An 18,604-nucleotide genomic window follows, 5' to 3' on the forward strand; every position below is an offset into this window, starting at 1 on the left:
GGCCTGTTCGAACCAGTTGCCCATGGTGGCTCAGTAGTAGAGTGCTCACTTCTAGTTTCAAGGATCCGTGTTCGATCGCAGCCCCTGCCAACATCGTGCTCGTGGGATTTATCGGGGCTTTCCCATTTCCTTCTACTTTCTCATTCCACCATTTCTTTCATCCATCCTTTGTCGTCTCCTTCACCCTAAGCTCGCACAACCATGGGGAGCTAAACTAAATATTTCGTTTCATTTCGCTTAATTTCTTTTTGAAGCAATGATAGCCTTAAACAGTCGACGGAATCGATTGAAAGTAAATTTAAAAGGTGTGGAGCGTTGGGTAATTATTCGCTAGGTTGTAAGTTCTAATTACTTTTATAGTCATCCTGATTTTTTTTAAAGTTTTTTATAGTTCCACGTAGACATTTCCGAAGTGCATCACTGAGAAGAGACGGGGGCTTAGTAAACCCAAGATTTTTTTTGAGTTCGACAGTTTCCACTATAGCTTGAAAAACAGAAGGGCAAAGATTGGCACGTGGGAATTGTCCAATCAAATTTATTAGTGCCTAATACATTATGGAATACTTCTATGTTTCTTTTGTAGATGCTAGTGATAACATGGGCAACAAGCACCATATTGTTGACATAAGTATTGTATATTATTATGATGATGATGATTGTTTGAAAGTTTGCTATGTCATGTAAGCTGCGTACTAGATTTTTACGAATAGAATTGGATCATGCTTATTTTTAGGCAAATACGATATTTTATTTCTGTAAATACTTTTAGTTTACTAGAAAAGTGAAAAGATAACTAATAGTTGAAACCTCTGTAAAGTCTTTCTTAAACAGGTTAATGATCTAGCTTCTTCTGTTGCATGCTTGCAAAACCTGCAGAAGCTTATTCGGAAATAATTTCTCTATTGAAAATTTTTATTACATTACCGAGCTCCAGTTCCTTTACTGTTGCTTGAAAAGGGCAAGGAACTATCTCCGATTTTGAGTTTCTGGTGATGGCCTTCACTCGTAATGATTTTATTTGTGCACCGAAAAAGAGAGAGCTTATATACCAGATGGCTCTACGAATAGATGGCAGAAACCTCTCTGTATTTTTTTTTTAACTTGGTTCAAAATTTCAGAGAAGGAAGCTCATGACCATGTAAAGGGTTCTATTTATTTTCCATATTCTCCATTGTTAAAATCAGTTGACTGATTCGTGATTAGCAAATAATTCAACAGTGAAATTGTTGCAGGAATGAACAAAATAGAAAATCACAATACGCCACGCATTAAATCCTTTATGTGGATAGGAACAGCCTTCTCTGCAAGCTTATACTCTCTAGGTTTAAATTTGTAATATCCACTTTTGTTTAATGTGAGTGGGAAAAACACGTTTTAGAGGAAAAAGACAGTTCTTAATAAGACAACTTTAGTCTCTTACATGTAATATGTAAGCTTGTAGTTGCTTATTGTGAAAAATAGAAGCATTAAATATCTGCATTTTTTTCAGGTTCAAATGTTAACCAGTACTGGTGGTCGTGATGAGAAGACGCTCATCTATAATATGCTCCGACGCCTCTTACATGATGAATTGGCCCAGATGTTCACGTTAAGTGGGAGATCGACGAAGAAATTGGATAAGAAAGCGTTCATTGGGACACAAATTGGGAATATTGTATTACGTAAGTACTTTATATAAAATTTTCTTTATACTGATACCTATAAATCTCACTGCTCCGATCGGACTACCTGATGAGGTTTCCCTTTGTCTTTAGTTCCAGCAGACGAATGATGGGATGGTAGATTCTAGGACTCTGCCTGTCCACATCCTTCCCTTCCCTTATCCCGGCCTGAGCCTTAGATACCCAAGAGGTATAAATACATTCTTTCAAGTTTACTTTGTGAATATGTCTAAGATTTTAAAAGGTGAGAGCAGTAAGCTATAAATAATATGCATTTTAAAATTTTTGAAAGATTTTGCAACTTTGTTATGCTATCACCCACATCGTATATTGCACCAAGACACCAACATGGCAATTCTTCATTAAGATGTCAGGTAGGTGTTGCTGAAAGAAACTGAAATAATTGCTGGGAGTAAATTAACTTTGGAACATCGGTGATTCTTGACGCTACATTCGAATTATTGAATTAGGCAGCTGTTTAGCGTGATTTTATTTTAAATAAATATTGAAATAGTTGTCATGACTTATGACTTAACCCTCGTATTAAAAGAGGTTCCATAAAAATATTAAATGTAGTTTTAAAATATTTATATAAGATTGCGCTTTACTCACCAGAAGGAAGACATTTTTCAGTTTTACCTATATATTGTCTGTTTACCAGAAATGTGGAAATATCTGCAAATTTGTGTAGCTATCAATATCGGGCCTGATATTTTAGTCGTAATTTTTAACAAGTGACAAACCTGTAAGACGAGTCAGAGTTTCTTTCAACAAAATGTGTCGTTGGAAGTTTAAATTTTTCCTATTCTTTTTTGTTACTTTATACGTAGGACGACCTTTGGCTCTTAGAAGTTGTCTGTTGCCGTTTAAATAAGTTTTTGGGGCCAATTTACTGCTGAAATATTTGCTTGTCGCCTGCGGTGACGTTAGGGTTGGGAAGTGCTTTCTCCCATGTACAACAATGATCCGGTAACTTACCTTGATTCGAGGCTTTGTTTGCCTTTAGAGGCGCGTCAATATTGTCACTAATGAAGACGTAAACACATCTGCTTCTAACTCGAAAATACGAATTTGAGAGAAAAATCTATATATAAAAAAAAAAGTCCGATTATCGAAATTCAAGAAAAAACTTGCGAGTTTTTCTCGCTTTTAGAATTTCAAATTTGATCTTTCTTTGAAAGATAGAATCGTGGGAAGCGCTCTCATATAAATCAAATAATAAATCTTTATATACTAATGATAGTGCTCTCCATGCTTTTCCCTTCGAAAGTTTTTTTTTAATTTTTATTTTATTTTTAAACTTGTTTTGCATAGTTGTTTGTAAGAATTTAGATTTTAATTCTCACAGCCAATAGAACTACATATTGTATGAATAAATTTTATATTTCTTTTTTCGCGCTATAGTTTACAGTTTGTAAACTGCAGCAATGTCCGTGGTGTTTACCTTGTATTTTTCATTTAAGATGAGAAAAACAAAGGGATGGAATTAACTCCATGTCCAAGCTGCTTTGTAAAATATGAATAAATAATTCCAGATCTTTCTGTCCTTACGAAAAAATGTGAATATATTGATGTAGTCTTGTTCATAAAACTTCGTCCTTACCAGTGTCTTGCATTGCTGTGTATACTCAAATACAATTTTTTAAAATTAATTATTTCTGTTTTGAGATGCGTGTAAGAAAGTGTACATTAGTACTACTGATGAGAAAGTGAAAGAAAACATAGGCGATTGGCTGCACCAAGCTAAAACTAGGTTGATTAGGCTGTAAGTAGTATGCAATTTTATAATTGATGGGTTTGTAAATGAAAACTAGATTTTGGGTTTCGTAAAAGGAAACTAGACTGGATATTTAATAGATTTCTTAATCGCGTCAGCGACTGATAAATCCCTGTATTATAACGCAAATGCCACCTATAATGCAGCTCTTTATTACACACTTAAAGAAATCTTTAATAATTGTCAAATATCATATAAGGGTAATACGTACTTCTGCTTTGTAGTAAAAGTTATGCGTTTCGCTTCTTTAAGCTGATTCGTTGAATGGCTCGAGGGCTGATTAGAAACGCAGTACATCTGTTTGAAATATTGTCGAGGACCCAAGTTTTGTCCTCGAGTGTACCAGCTAGATTCAGAAGGATGATGAAGTCGGAGTGTAGTCCTGAAGTACAAGATGGTCATACAGGTGTCTTATTTAGAATTGAATTTAGAAACAAAAGTAACAAGCAGGACCTCTTTTATCAATTTGTAAGAATGAAACGGAAACACACTTGAGAATAGGTGATTGTTTGAAGACAAAGAATATAGTAAGCTGACTGGACATTCATGGAGTCACGTTTAGGTTTCTTAAACTGAACATTTCAAGAATACAAGACTCGGAGAAGAAACAATAGGTGACGAAGATAACACGCGACAGTGTTGTCCACCACAAAGAAATTATTAAAATCCCTGAAAAGGACACACAGGGGCTCATTCTGGTTCATTTTGCTCACTCTGACTCATTTTGTTCATTCGCGCTTATTCCCCTCAGTCGGATTCGGATTCTTAAGATCTCAGTCTCTCTACACCAAACTACAGTCTCTCCATATCCATTTATAACCTGTAGCAGTACAGTAAACAACTCTATTGAACCGAGTATCTCAAAAAGCGGATTCAACGTCTTTACCGCCGATGCAATGGAACAGCAGACGTAGAAGATACAAAAGATGCCAGTGTTTATTAACCCTCAAGAAACCTAAACTGTGTACTGAATGTCTCATTCCTTTAAACAATTACACGTTCTAAGTCTCAGTTATTAGAAATAATAATCACAGTCTTTAATCACTCACTTCTCAAACAAATCACCAGAATTTAGAGAAAAAATATCCAGCCAGAGAAAGAAAAAAGGTTTAGTTTGTATATAATATATTAGATTCGGGATAGCGTTGATAGATACTACTTATATAAGATTTAAGGTAAAACGCTGAGATAGTGATGAAGATATTGCACAAGCTGCGTGGGTGGACAATATATCGTAGTAGGCAGTATTTCTAGTAGAACACTCGAAATATAAAAGTAAACTCCAGTAGACACCTTGATTACAGACATTGTGGAATTAATAAAGCGAAAACTACTTTAAAATTAATTTAATGATATATGTAATGAATTTATAATACAAGAAATTGACGGTTTGCATTTCCTTTTATATTTCAGTAAGGAGAAGCAGCAAAAAGAGGAAGCAGCTGCAGTTGGTGGGGAACAAGTGGAAGAATTAACGTAGTATTTTGAAAAGCAAATTTTGTATTACATATTTAGCCCATGGACGAAAAAAAGTTAACTAACAAGGGCAAAATATAATTAATGAAACTAAATTAAGTGTTGTACATTTATATTATTTAGAATACTTTCCTTATAATATTGAAGTATTAATTTCTTTTATGTTTTTTTTTTTAATTTCCTTTAGAATATGAACACGAGCCTATAAAAGTCGAAATATTTTTAAATAGCATGAAAAGAGCTAAAATCACCGGGAAGCATTCCAGTTTTCACCCTCCGACGTGTGCTGTTAAGTTAAAAAAAGTATTTCTTGCTGTAACGTAAGTCTAGGGTGAGATTTTTCAACATCAAAGGTATAAAAAAAAAGGTGGGCATTCTAGAGTCTTATTGATGCATCCATTCTCAGAAGATCAAGGTTTATGCACTAGCGTTTAGTTATAGTTTTGTCGAGGAATTCCATGTGGTTGGATTATAATTGCTATAATCAGGAAGCTTACACACATGTTAAAACTGTTTTAACGAACGACAATGCAGATACAAATAATAACTTGATTTTTCACGGTTACAGCAAAAGAATTTTTAGATTATTTTGTCACATTTTGCTGTTGCAGAATTTTAAGCAATATTGTCATTTTCTTTCATATCAATTGCATTCTTGTATGAGTGTAAGTTTGCATGCAGTACCTTCTGCAAGCGTTTCACTTCCATAAGTCATGTGTAAGTCAGCAGGCAGTGGCGAGATGTGCATTAACCTTCGCGGCCTAGACTTTCCATTGTAAAAGAAAAATGCATGTTTTATTATTTCTTTTACAAGTACATCACTTGGTCTCGCCAAGTGGTATATTTGTATTAAAGCAAAATAATGCACTTTTCTTCTGCAATGAAAGTGCAAGCTGTACTCGCTAATGCATCCTTCAATGTGCTATCACTAGCAGAAGAATTGCAGAGGAAGTAAAGTGCTTGCTGCAGGCTTGCTATGCTAAGTTCCGCACACTTGTAGTAGACTTGCAATGTAAGTATATACCTGCAGAAAACTTACTACACTCACTTGATGAAAACCTGCTGTAGCCTTGCAATGTAAGTATATACTTGCAGAAGACTTACTACAAACTTGCTGTAGACTTGTTAGGGACTTGCAGTGCAAGTCGTATACTTGCCGAGACTTGCTTATAACCTACAAAAACTTGCTGCCAACTTGTTATGCAATTGCAGTGCAAGTGACATACTTGCTGAGACTTGCGTCAAACCTGGACTAGCTTGCTGGCAACTTGCTGCGAACTTGTAGTGCAAGTAGAAACTTGCTTTGCAAACTTACCATACATTTGCACTGCAGGCGTGCTGCAAGTTCGAAGAGCGTCAACTAGGAAGTTTGCATTAAACTTGCATCAAACTTGCAGACTTGCATCACAAGTCTGCTGCAAGTTTGCCAGACTTGAATTGCAAATCTGCTGCAAGTTTGTTGCAAGTCATTTTTGCTATCTGGGTTAATAGTAACTCCTTTAGTTTTGAAATTATATTGGAACGGCATAATCAAATCTTGTCTAGGGTCCGATGTGATCAATTTGTTAACACATTATAGACATTTAAAAATTAAAGGATGAAAGGATTAAAAGGAAAAAGCAAAAATACTACAACAGACTTCTACTACTACCACTACTACTGCTATTAGTACTACTACAATACTACTACTACTACAACTATTACTACTAATGGTAGATTTATTACTACTACTACAGCTGCTACTAGTTCAAGTACTATTACTACTACAACTAATGCTATAATTCGTATTACTACTGATACTACTACTACTACTAGCAGATAATATAACACGCCATAATAATAATAATAACAATAAGAAGAAAAGAAAGAATTCGATAATATCAACTATCTAAAACTATGCGAGACCGCGACCAGTATCGTGAGACTACTCGTACAAGTCAGCCGAAACGATGGCGAAAATCTTCATGATGCAGTCGCTTCGGGGGACGATGTCCTGCCACTGCTGGGCCGAAGACAACCGTCTGTCTCATAGCTGCCGTTCCTGAACAGCGGCGGGGCCGAGACGGTGTCCGATCTCAAGCCGACAAATAGACAGCCGCTTTTGAACCAGCACTAGCTCACCCTTTTCGCTGCTGCCACCCAATAACCGACGACGGTCGGACGATCTTCGTCGGCAATTGTTCATGGGGAACATCCCGGCTCCTAAACCTAATAGAGGTTCGGATCCCACTTTCAACTGTAGGTCCACTCTCTCGCGTCCCACTGCGGAAAAGGAACGATAAACACCCTAAAAAGAACCCAATAGTCACACATTTTCTTTTGTTTTTTGGTCGCATATATACTTATTTCCCAATGTCCACAGCATTGAAGTTAATTAAAATACATATAGGAAGTTCTCCTGATTTCGCCATTAAGGCGCCACGTCACACAGCGACAACGATGTTTCGACTAAATCTTATACAGGTTTGTGCGCAGAATCCGACTCTGCAATAAGAAATAAAAGCTTCCATTTCAAATGTCTAAGCTAACCCCACTTAGCGGTAGGGTGCGGTTTCGTGTTTGGTACCATTGAATAACTTTGTTGATCCGATTCGTATTTCTCAAAATACTGCACCGTGTACAGATGGTCGGAGCTAATATCAAGCTCATGAACGAAGAGGCGAGTATCTAATTTCGCCGATTACAGCGCAATATCGACGAGAAAGTTTTGATTATACCTTACAATATTTGCGATGTAATCTCCGAATCTTCAATAAAATATTGGAGTTTCCATTTGAAAAATCAATGTCCGCCATCCCTTCCAGAAGATGGAGGTAGAGTGTTGCGTTTGGTATAATCGGATAGCTTCTTGAAAAATATTGAATACCGGTATTATTTTTTGCGTTTTTTTTTTTGATCAGAATTGTATTTCTCCAGTTACTCTACCGTGCCAAACTTTTGGTTCGCCCGTTATTTCAAACATAAATTAGCTTGACAGTTACAAACTATTTTTGGTAATTTCACACCATTCGAACATTTGCACATTATAGGGCCAATTCTACACTATCCTTATATCTTTTAATCGTCAGATAAGATAACACTGGTCGCAAGGTCATGTGTGTCATGTCGCACTGGTCGCAAACAATTTTGTGTAAGATGAGATCTACTACCGCGACAAGGTTGGATCATTCCGATAAATTACCTTTATCAATCGACCCTAATGAATGTCATATTTTAGCGATTAGGAAACAATTATATCAATATATTTTCATTTCAGACACACAAGTCAAAAAACACCGAAGTGCAATAAGCAGATACTTCAACAGCTATACTTTTCTTTAATTTTCCTTTTACTTTTAATTGTTTTAGTTTTCTTCCCTCTACTCGCTGCTTTTGAATTTTCTGGTTTGCAACACTGATACTTCCCAAAGACCGAATGAAGAAGATGTGCCTTTCACTGTGTCTTCTGTCTAGTGTGTAGTGTGCTTTTTTCCAGTGACGAGAAGGAACAGAGAATTGAACCAAACCTAATATTGTAATAATATTACAATAAGAGTAATATTAGTATTGTTACATTGTTATTGAAACTTGTAACAGAGGAGAGACGCTTTTGCTATTTTTGATCTAATGTCGTTAAGAAGAATAAAGGTATGATATATCCATGAATCTGTGAGATGTATTTCAGTTTTCTCTTTTGGTGAATTTTGGCAACTTTATGTAATTTATACATTATTTCAAATAATGACATTCCCAGGCTTGTGATCATAAATTTCCATGCAAACAAAAACATTTGTATATGTAAGGAAGCAGTTCTTGTTTTCGTTATCAGTGCATTTTTGTACAAAAGCTCAGTTGTCTAAAAATGACTTTCAGAGCTTCATATTGTATCTTCGTGAGTGACTGTAAAATTTATTAAGAAATCTGGTTGCTGTACACTACTTGTGTATAATTATCAATTTCTTGTAGTGTATTTTTTTCTGTGTGAAGTATTTTTGAAAATAAAATAACTAATTACATAGCACAGCATCAATATTCAGAAAGAAACTTTTTCATAAAATGAAATAACAACATCATTTCTTTGTAATGAAGAAACTTGATGTATTTCGAGTTCAGGAAACTTGATGTATTTGGAGTTCACAAATTTTGTAAATGTCAACGCGTGTTCTTTTATCTTGCTTCGATTCTAGATGTAGAAAGTTTGAATTGAAGTATATATCTATTACGTATGTATCTTCCTAATAAACTTTTAAAGTGTACCAACGGTATATATAAACATTTAAAAAGAAAATAATACAATTCTTGTATCTTTCAACACAAAAATTCCCCACAATTTGCAGACAAATAAAACCGGTTTTGAAGCTTCTAAATAGTTTTGCAATTTATTTCGTACTCTCTTTCTACTTGTTTAAGAGCATGTAGGTTAAGAGATAATATGAGCAGCAAATTTAAACGCGTAAGGAAGGATGAAGGTACTAGCAAATGGCTCCACGACACCACGTATGGAGGATATCTTAGCGAACCATTCTGACTTTTTTTAATCCCTTCTACGTAGCTAAAATCAAAGAACGCTGAAATACGTATTTGTTTATTTTAAATGAGAGGTTCAAATTACATGTGTGTAACCCAAAAGTTTACCTCACATTTAGCGAAACTCACCGTATTTTTTATTTTATTTATTTATTTATTTATTGGGTTTAACTGAATTGTTGACGGAACTTGCATAATACAATATTTGAAGTTTTTGTTTGCAAATAAACCTACATCTGTTTTATTTTCTGGTTATAATCACCATAATTTGCATTGCCAATAACTAAACCTACGTAAAATAAACCCTAAGGACATCGACTTTTATTAGATAAACACTAGTGAATTCTATCAATTCAAAACAAGAAAAGAAACGTAAGAGAATATGCCGAAAGGAAACTTAAAATGGTATTGATTGATATAGCTTAAGAAAAACTATCAAACTTTCACTAAACATAAATTATACGAGTTGAGTTTGATTTTGAAATTGTGTTTGCATATTGCATTTTAAACGTTTCTTAATTTAAAATTTAATTCACTAGTGCAAAATTATATATTAATATATCTGCATATTAATATATTAATATATCTGCATTTTCAGGGAGAAGCCTAGATCTACTGGCAGTAACGATATTAGCAGCAAGTGAAAATACTCGTTCAGATTCGATTGAAGTTGCTGGAATCACCATGAATTTTTTAGGAAGACATGCTAATTTTTGAAGCCAATGTACGTTAAGTTTCCACCATTCAAAGCTGTTGCCACTTTGCGAAAGACACTTATCTGATTTATAGAGTAAGCTCATCTGTTACATTAGGACTTTTTGAACACGATGGAAATATTCCAAGCAAATAGTCTAATGCTGATGACCCACCAGACGATTGCTGTGATAAATCATCTTCTTATCCTTCAGATTCTACGAGCATATCATGAACCAATCTATGGATCTTTGTTTGCATTTTAAAATTCAGAAATGGTAATGATTTGTACTTTGGGTCCAAGAATGTTGCTAAGAGGTAACATTTCAGAACACTATTTGACAAAAAATCTGATGATTCAGAATCGGATAATGCATCGAGCTAAAGACGCTTTCCTAAGTCAACTGATATTGAAGATTTCAAGTTCTTAACAATTTCAGAATCTGAAGGACATTCCTTCAGGTGGTTAGAAATAAGACCATAGCCTAATGGTAAAGCAAAAGAAATGGAACACTTTTGATCACACATAACTGTTGTAGCCATTTGCAATGGCTCCAGTTCTCGAACGATATCTTCCATGATTTGCCACTTGTCTTCAGTTAATTGTAAATTCCTTGCATCCATAGGTTTAGTGACATTTCTATCAGAAAACACTGCAATTGTTGCTTCTCTTTGTTCCAGCAACCGTTCGATCATCGAATATACACTGTTCAAGCGAGTCTTTGTATATTGAATAAGGCGATGCTTTGGTAACTTCAGAATTTCTTGTTTCTTTTCAAGCGCAACTGAAGCAGTGGTGCTATGTTTCAAGTGCCCTACCACTTTGGTACAGAATGAAATTATATTTGCTACCTCGCTTTTCTCTAAACTGGTCAGTATGAATCGCTGCAATGTATGTGCCAAACATGATACATTGTAAACGGGCAACAAACGTCCAGCGTTAATCATATATGATGCATTGTCGTGAACTAATGCAACTACTTTGTCTTTGATGCACCATTCCTCCATACTCAGTTTAATAGCATTAGCTACATTTTAAGCTGTATGTCGTTCTTCTAGTTCAATTGTCTTGAGAACAAAATCTTCTGTACATAAGTTCGTATACAGAGCATGACATGTCACTGTAATGTAAGAATCTGCTGCTCGAGACGTCCATATATCTGTCGTTAAAGCAACTACTTCTGCTATTTGTAGCCTCTATTATACTTGCTCTTTCAGTTCAGAATAAAAAAGCTGCAAGCGTCTCCATAGTGTCCGCCTAGACGGTACGCTACAATTTGGTTCAAGAAAGGACATTAACTCCCGAAACCCTTTCCTGGGAGTAGATCTGTTACTATCATGTTTGCAATCCTTTTCACAATCTGTTCTTCATGTTCTGGTGTGCACGGCCGGCTATTTTTAAGATTATTTACTATTGATCTTTGTTCATACGTTCGCTTTTTATTGTGTGTTTGAGGAACTCTAATTACATCATCACACCTTTCGTCATTGGTGACAGTTTCACAGGAAACTTTCACAGTAGTATCTTCTGATATATTTGTGGCCTCAACATAGTCTGAAAGTCCGGGAGAATTTTCAGAACTATCCGAATAGGAAGCTTCCACAAAGGTACTGTTAAAAAAGAAAATGACACAATATTATGTTTAAGAAAAATCACAATGTAATTCTATGAACAAATTAAATATAAACTTATTTTAAAGACAAAAGCAAAGAAATTATGAATATAAGCATTGAAACTTGTTTCAGTGTATTACTATTTGACTCATCAAGCCAGTAAGTGGGTATGCATGCAACAGTTGTTCTGACAAATTTGCCTCAGGAGATTTGTTCGTACTTCCGCTGTCTTGAAATTATGGTGGTGGGAAACTGGAAGGCGTTCTGGTCACCAGCATCCTTGTAGTAAGTTTCAGAGAAGGAAAAATATCTTCCATAGAAAAAGAGATTCCATTCCATTTCGCCTAACGATTTATCAGTCACTGATATCTCCAAGAGAAAAATGTCAGCTATTTTAGGTGAGATGGGAATTCACATCTTGCCTAATCCCTTCTCGCCTAAAATGGCGGTAAGATACAAGGAGGGAATTTCTGCACTAAAGAGAGAATTCCTCTACTAGCATTTTAACCAGATATTTTAATCAATATTTTCAATTTCTGTCAACTACAATATAAATATTTAATAAGTACTATACAAGAAGAAAGCATAGGGGACTGGGACGATGAAGTGGATGTAGTTCGCTTTTGGTTGTTTTTGTGAAAACTGGAAGATGCTTAGCAGACAGGAGCTAATCAGAAACAGGATAGAAATATAGAGTGTTTCAAAACAACACTGACAACGTTTGGGAGCAGACTCCAAGATAAGACAAAAAGTATAGACCAACCTGGGTGTACAAATACTTCCTTTCGGTACTATGACCAGCCAAAAATCTGTCGGAAGATGCAAAAAGAAAAAAGCCATAACTCGAGAACAAAATGTCGGATCGAAGTTTGGAGAAAGGGAATGTTTCTTATTTTTAACCGTAGTTTCCATTAATACACAACTCGATGAGGTACAGGGCGGGGGCAAGGGTCACCCCAAAGAAATTGAAAAAATCCTGGGATATTTTATTAAGCGTTGAGTATAATGACATACGATTAAACTAACTAAAACTAAAGACGATGTTTCAACTAACAAAAGTCTTAGACCGTGGTCCAAGTTACAAGAACCTCGTTAGAATTCGAAAAAGGGAAGATAAGTATATTTGATTGATCTACTTTGTCTCAGTACAGAATTGGCTATCGAGGAAGAACTGAAATTATATGAAATCCAAAACGTTTAAATATTATGCCTTCTAGGCTAATGAAGACAGAGAAATCACTTACGGCTATGTGGGTAGCATACGGGGCTTTGGCATAGGAGACCTGGCTGCGATTCCCGGCAGGAACGCAAGCGGTTTGAATCTCACGTTAATTCGTAGCTCCATGGCTCATATAACTTTGCTACCGAAGGAATGCTAAACTCAAATCCGATCCAATAATACAGACAGGTAATAGATGGAAGCTAATTATTGGAAAATAATTCGTGAAATGCGAATGTAAGTGAAAACAGATAATCCCAAGAAGACTCACTGGTACGATGGTATTCACCAAGAACTTTTATAACCTGGGATCGAACGAGGTCCATCTCGCACCAGAAGTAAGCGCTCTATTACTAAGCCATCGTGACCCTACTTTGGAGAAAGCACTATGATTCTGACCGAAGTATCGGTCTAGAAAATATTGTGTGTGATAAACCAATGTAACTTACTACAAGTACAAACAGTCAGAATGTGGAACTTCTTTCGTTCGGGTCGAATGATTTTCGATAAGTACCTCGCAAATGATAAATAATACAAAATAGCAGCAACGTGAGAACACCAGCCAACAGTTCTGTTCACGTAAACCGAAATTGTTCCAATATTGGACGGAAACAGTGATGAGGATTAATTTCTTTTTCTTTTTTTCATTCTTTATTTGATCATATTAAACAAACATATGCAGTAATACCATCGAAACAAACTAAACACATGAATAGCTATTAACAACAGGTATATTATTAACCAACTGTTACCAAAAAAAAACAAAAAAAAAAAACAAGAACAATTACTAAAGAAAGATCTATATGTATCACAGAACATTGATTATGTGCACAATTAACACAAAATGCGGGAATGTATAATTTCAGTTGATGTACAGCAGTGGTGTAGCCAAAGAAGGGGTGAACATGGTCGAGAATCCCCTTCATCCTCGGAGATCAATTACCGTTAAGACAAAAAATACTTGTTACCATAAGATACCAACGTTATAACAACTTCATCTCCTCACCCATTCAAAGGTATTGGTTATCCTAGTGGTGTACAGTGTGTATTATACGTATACCACATAGATGCTGACCTATATACATTTGCCTTTTTTCACTATGAGGTACACTTGCGAACAAAATGAAAACAATATATGTTGTTAGGGACCCTTCAAGAAAAGGCTGGCGAAAAATTGTGGGTGTCCCAGTTGCTTTAGTTTTTTTTGCGTTACATTTCGGACGAGTAACTATAATATGTATGGTTTTCCGGAAACAAATCTTTGTTTTCTTTCCTGTTGTAAATCTCTTAGAATGGAGCAATGGAGCATGAACTGTCAGTGACCAACAGTCACCGACACACAAAGAAACAGATAAGATCTTAGGGCCACTTGCTTGTTTGAGAAAGGGAGTATAACCTCAGGGAAATCACGTGTACTGATTGCAAGCCAAGCACCTGGAAGATTTTGTAGTAGATTTTTACAGCTCTAAATCAATACATTCAGTGAGTGAACTGCAAGTGCAATGATAGTCTAGCTTTGATTAACGAAAATATTTCAAATAATACTTTTTCTTAAAAGCTGAGGATGAGGACATAATTTAAAAGTAAAATGTCTGAAGTGTACCGGCGGGAAATATTTATCAATAGGCAGAAGTTCGTCTACATATTTGAAGAAACATCTGAAGCTTTTTTTATTATTATTATTTCTAGAGTATGCCGAAACAGTACCCACACAAACATTGCGGATAAAGCTATTGTCCAAATGTTTATAATTACTTTACACGTGCTCTTACTAATATTATATTAATACTTTCTTCAATACTTCATTCTTTTTTAGTGCTATTCTGATTATACTTATGGAGATTTGTTTATATGGAGAAATATGGAGAAAAAAGATTTCATTTTCTCAAGAGATTAAAAAAACGAAATGTATATTGAGTGTAGATGAAGTAGGAAGTGTCGAAGTAGGTGAAGTAATATGTCGATTGGTTATCGTGACAATAATATAGTGATTTTCTACTATATACTCTTTCAACTTGAATAAATAGGTTTTAAGTTAATCATCGAAACGTAAAAACTTTGACGTAAGAAATATTCTAAAATGTTTTATAGGATATGATTATCCTTATAAATCAATAATTAAGAATCGCGGTTAATATATACAGTGGCGTATTTATGATTTTGTTTCGGGGGGCTTTGAAAATTCTGCAAGATATTACATATACTTTACTATAGTAAGTATGATTTAAGGGGGGCTTAAGCCTGGAAGCTCCCCTAAATACGCCACTGTATATATATATATATATATACTTTTCAAAATATTTTTATTTTTAAATAAACATGTTTAAGATATGCTATAGCATCTGCTAATAATACAACACAGACGCTGTAAAAAAAATCTCACAATTTTTTGATCTAAATATCCAATATATTTAAATCGAAAATTTCTTGTATGCCTTATATCTGGAGAACTACATGCAGTATAGACATACCCAAACTATCTCTTAACTCAGTATAATGTGCTTATTCCGTAAAAGGGGGGCCGCTGTGGCTCAGTGGTAGAGCGTTCACCTCTGGTGTTTGGGGTCCCGGGTTCGATCCCAGGAGCCCGCCAAGCGAACTTTGTGGTGGACAAACACCGTGTGCGTGGGTTCTCTCGGGGTTCTCCTGTTTCCTCCCACTTTCTTCATTCCACGATTTCATCCATTACTCATCATCACCGTCTCGTTTAGCCTAACCGGCATAACCTTGGGACGTAAAACTCAAAGATTTAATTTTTTCATTCCGTAAAAAAATACGAAAACTCGATTTAGGGCCCGTTCAAAAGTTTTGTAGGCCCTGATCCAGTTAGCCCAAAACATCCAATATATTTCAATTAATAATTTTCTTGTATGCCTTACATCTGGAGAACTACATATAACTAACTAACTCACTCTATGGCGTCACTGCACCATCAATGTTGCACAAGCATGGATATATTTTGATTACAGGTAAAAATAATAGAGTCCAAGCACGAGTACAAAATGACACAAAGGATATATCATAATAATCGGTCTCATAAAAACGGTGTAAAATTAATGTCCACGTACGTGGACACGATGATCGAAAGGGTTAAAGTTCGAGCTATTGCTTCGGGAAAAATATTTGTGCTATCTCTATGCTTTATCATTTCAATTGTGAACCCAGTAGTAAGGCTACGGCTAGAGTCTGCGTTTGACAGTTGGAGATGCAGTGAAATATCGTTATCATTTATTGGTAGAGAACTCTCAATGAAAATAATTTACAATGTTCAACTCAGATGGCAAGAAAAGAGTGAGAGTGACTTGGACAACGTGATCCCACGCTAGAGAAGTGTGCCAAATCAAATGTTTTAAATTTTGCGTTTAATGTGGTGATGTACAGTAGAATGCTGCTCAAAAGTGCAGTGAACAGAAAATCACCTTTAAACTATACTACAAAAATTTACAAAGTGTTACAAACAATTTTACAGACTGTGCCGTAAATATGGCTGTTTAGTGGTGAGCGAAACATGTCTGAAAATATCAATAAGAAACAGTGGAATGTCGTTTCTCAACCAATTCTCTACATAGAAATAAGACCCTAAAGGCGGATTGCTTGTAGTATTAAAATTAATGGGGAAGCAGAGCACAGAATGATCTCGTACGTGAGTGTGAAACTATTCGAGCAGAGGAAAGTCTGTCCAAAAACAATCTTTGTCGGGTGTTTCTGCAGACCATATAGGAACAGTGCTCTAAGTTTACTTGAAAGATGCCACGAACATTTCCAGATGTTGTCAGAAGGTGACAAAGTTCCTCATTTTGGTGACTATAACTTCAGCTTAGATAAGGATCTACACTAAACATGGAATAACCTCAGACACAAATGACATCCCTTTGTCGACTATTCTACTCAAGCATAAATTTGGGATAGTAAAATTTCCATAGCAATCGTAAAAATAACAGCGTAGATTATATCATGTCTATTCGTCCAACAGAATGCGACATCACATATAAACTCTCCGCACCTGTGAGATTTTTCTTTTTTGTGGATTATCATTTACATTGCCATATGAACCTTGAGTAAACGCCTTGCTAAGATCTTTGCATCTCTTTGGTGACTGACATGTGTTCAACTTCATTTCAACGTTTGAGCGTAGACTATATCGTCTTCCACACCTCTCACGTGTGAGGTTTTGACCCTGTGTGGCTCAGCACGTATGAACGTTGAATAAATTCTATACCAGTATTTTTGCAAGGTGAGATTTTGCTACGGTTTGGATTCACATATGTGTAGCCAATTTCGAACTTAGATTAAATTTCTTACCACACTCTTGACATGTGTGATGTTTTACTGCTGTGTGGGTTAACACTTCTTTAGCCAAACTTCAACGTTTATCAAATGACATACCACACTCAGGGCATATTAATGCATATTAACATATGTAGCCAGAGTTGAACTTCGATTAAACTTCTAACCACATTCTTAGCATACGTGACCTCTTTTTCCTGTATGGATTAACATGTGTGTAACCAAACATAACGATATTTAAATTCGCCGTCACACTCGTAGCATATTTTGTATCTCTAAAGACTACCATGTGTGAAGCCTAACTGGACCTCTACATCCAAATATGAACGACGAGTAAATGCCTTACCACACTCTTGAAACGTGTGAGGTTTTCCTCCTGTACGGACTAATATGTGTGTAGCCAAAGTCGAACGTCTACTATATGCCCTACCACACTCTTAGCACGTGTGAGGTTTTTCTGCTGTGTGGATTACCATGTGTGTAGCCAAATTTGAACGACGATAAAATGCCTTATCACACTCATGGCATAAATAAGGTTTTTCTCCTGTGTGGATTAACATGTGTTTAGCCAAAGCCGAACGTTGATAAAATGCCTTACCACACTCTTGGCACGTGTGAGGTTTTTCTCCACTGTGCATTAACATGTGTCTAGCCAAAGTCGAACGATGGCTAAATGCCCTACTACACTCTTGGCACAACTGAGGTTTTTCTCCTGTGTGGATTAACATGTGTTTAGCCAAAGTCGAACGATGAGTAAATGCCTTACCACACTCTTGGCACAACTGAGGTTTTTCTCCTGTGTGGATTAACATATGTGTAGCCAAATTAGAACGATGAGTAAATGCCTTGCAACACTCTTGGCACGTGTGAGTTTTTTCTCCTGTGTGGATAAACATGTGTTCAGCAAACTTTGAACGTTCAGTAAATGCATTACCACACTCTTTGCACGTGTGAGGTTTTCTCCTTTCTGGATTAACATGTGTGTAGCCAAATTTGAACGAGGATAAAATGCCTTACCGCACTCATGGCATAAGTAAGGTTTTTCTCCTGTGTGGATTAACATGTGTCTAGCAAAAGTCGAACGATGATTAACTGCCGTACCACACTCTTGGCATAAGTGAGGTTTTTCTCCTAAGTGGATTAACATGTGTTTAGCCAAACTCGAACGATGAGTAAATGGCTTACCACACTCTTGGCACAACTGAGGTTTTTCTCCTGTGTGGATTAACATGTGTGTAGCCAAAGTCGAACGATGAGTATATGCCTTGACACTCTTGGCACGTGTGAGGTTTTTCTCCTGTGTGGATAAACATGTGTCTAGGGATGGGACTTGGGTATTTACCCACTGGGTAGGTAAATAAAAATTGGGTA

The 18,604-nt window shown here is 36.0% G+C and overlaps 1 protein-coding gene across 2 annotated transcripts in view; it reads left to right on the forward strand.

Moving 5' to 3' along the window:
* The window catches only part of LOC145676168 (uncharacterized), a 14,570-nt gene extending 9,564 nt beyond the window's left edge, over positions 1-5,006 (forward strand). For both annotated transcript variants that reach the window (XM_081747073.1, XM_081747072.1), the window contains exons 3-4: positions 1,490-1,661; positions 4,852-5,006. In XM_081747073.1, coding sequence (XP_081603199.1) covers positions 1,490-1,661; positions 4,852-4,913 — 234 coding nt within the window. In that variant the 3' untranslated portion in view covers positions 4,914-5,006. The remainder of the gene's footprint in view (positions 1-1,489; positions 1,662-4,851) is intronic.
* Positions 5,007-18,604: the final 13,598 nt, after the last annotated feature.

The sequence above is a fragment of the Thermobia domestica genome, chromosome 18 (genome assembly GCF_964235325.1).
Source record: "Thermobia domestica chromosome 18, izTheDome1.hap1.1, whole genome shotgun sequence".
Lineage (NCBI taxonomy): Eukaryota > Metazoa > Arthropoda > Insecta > Zygentoma > Lepismatidae > Thermobia > Thermobia domestica.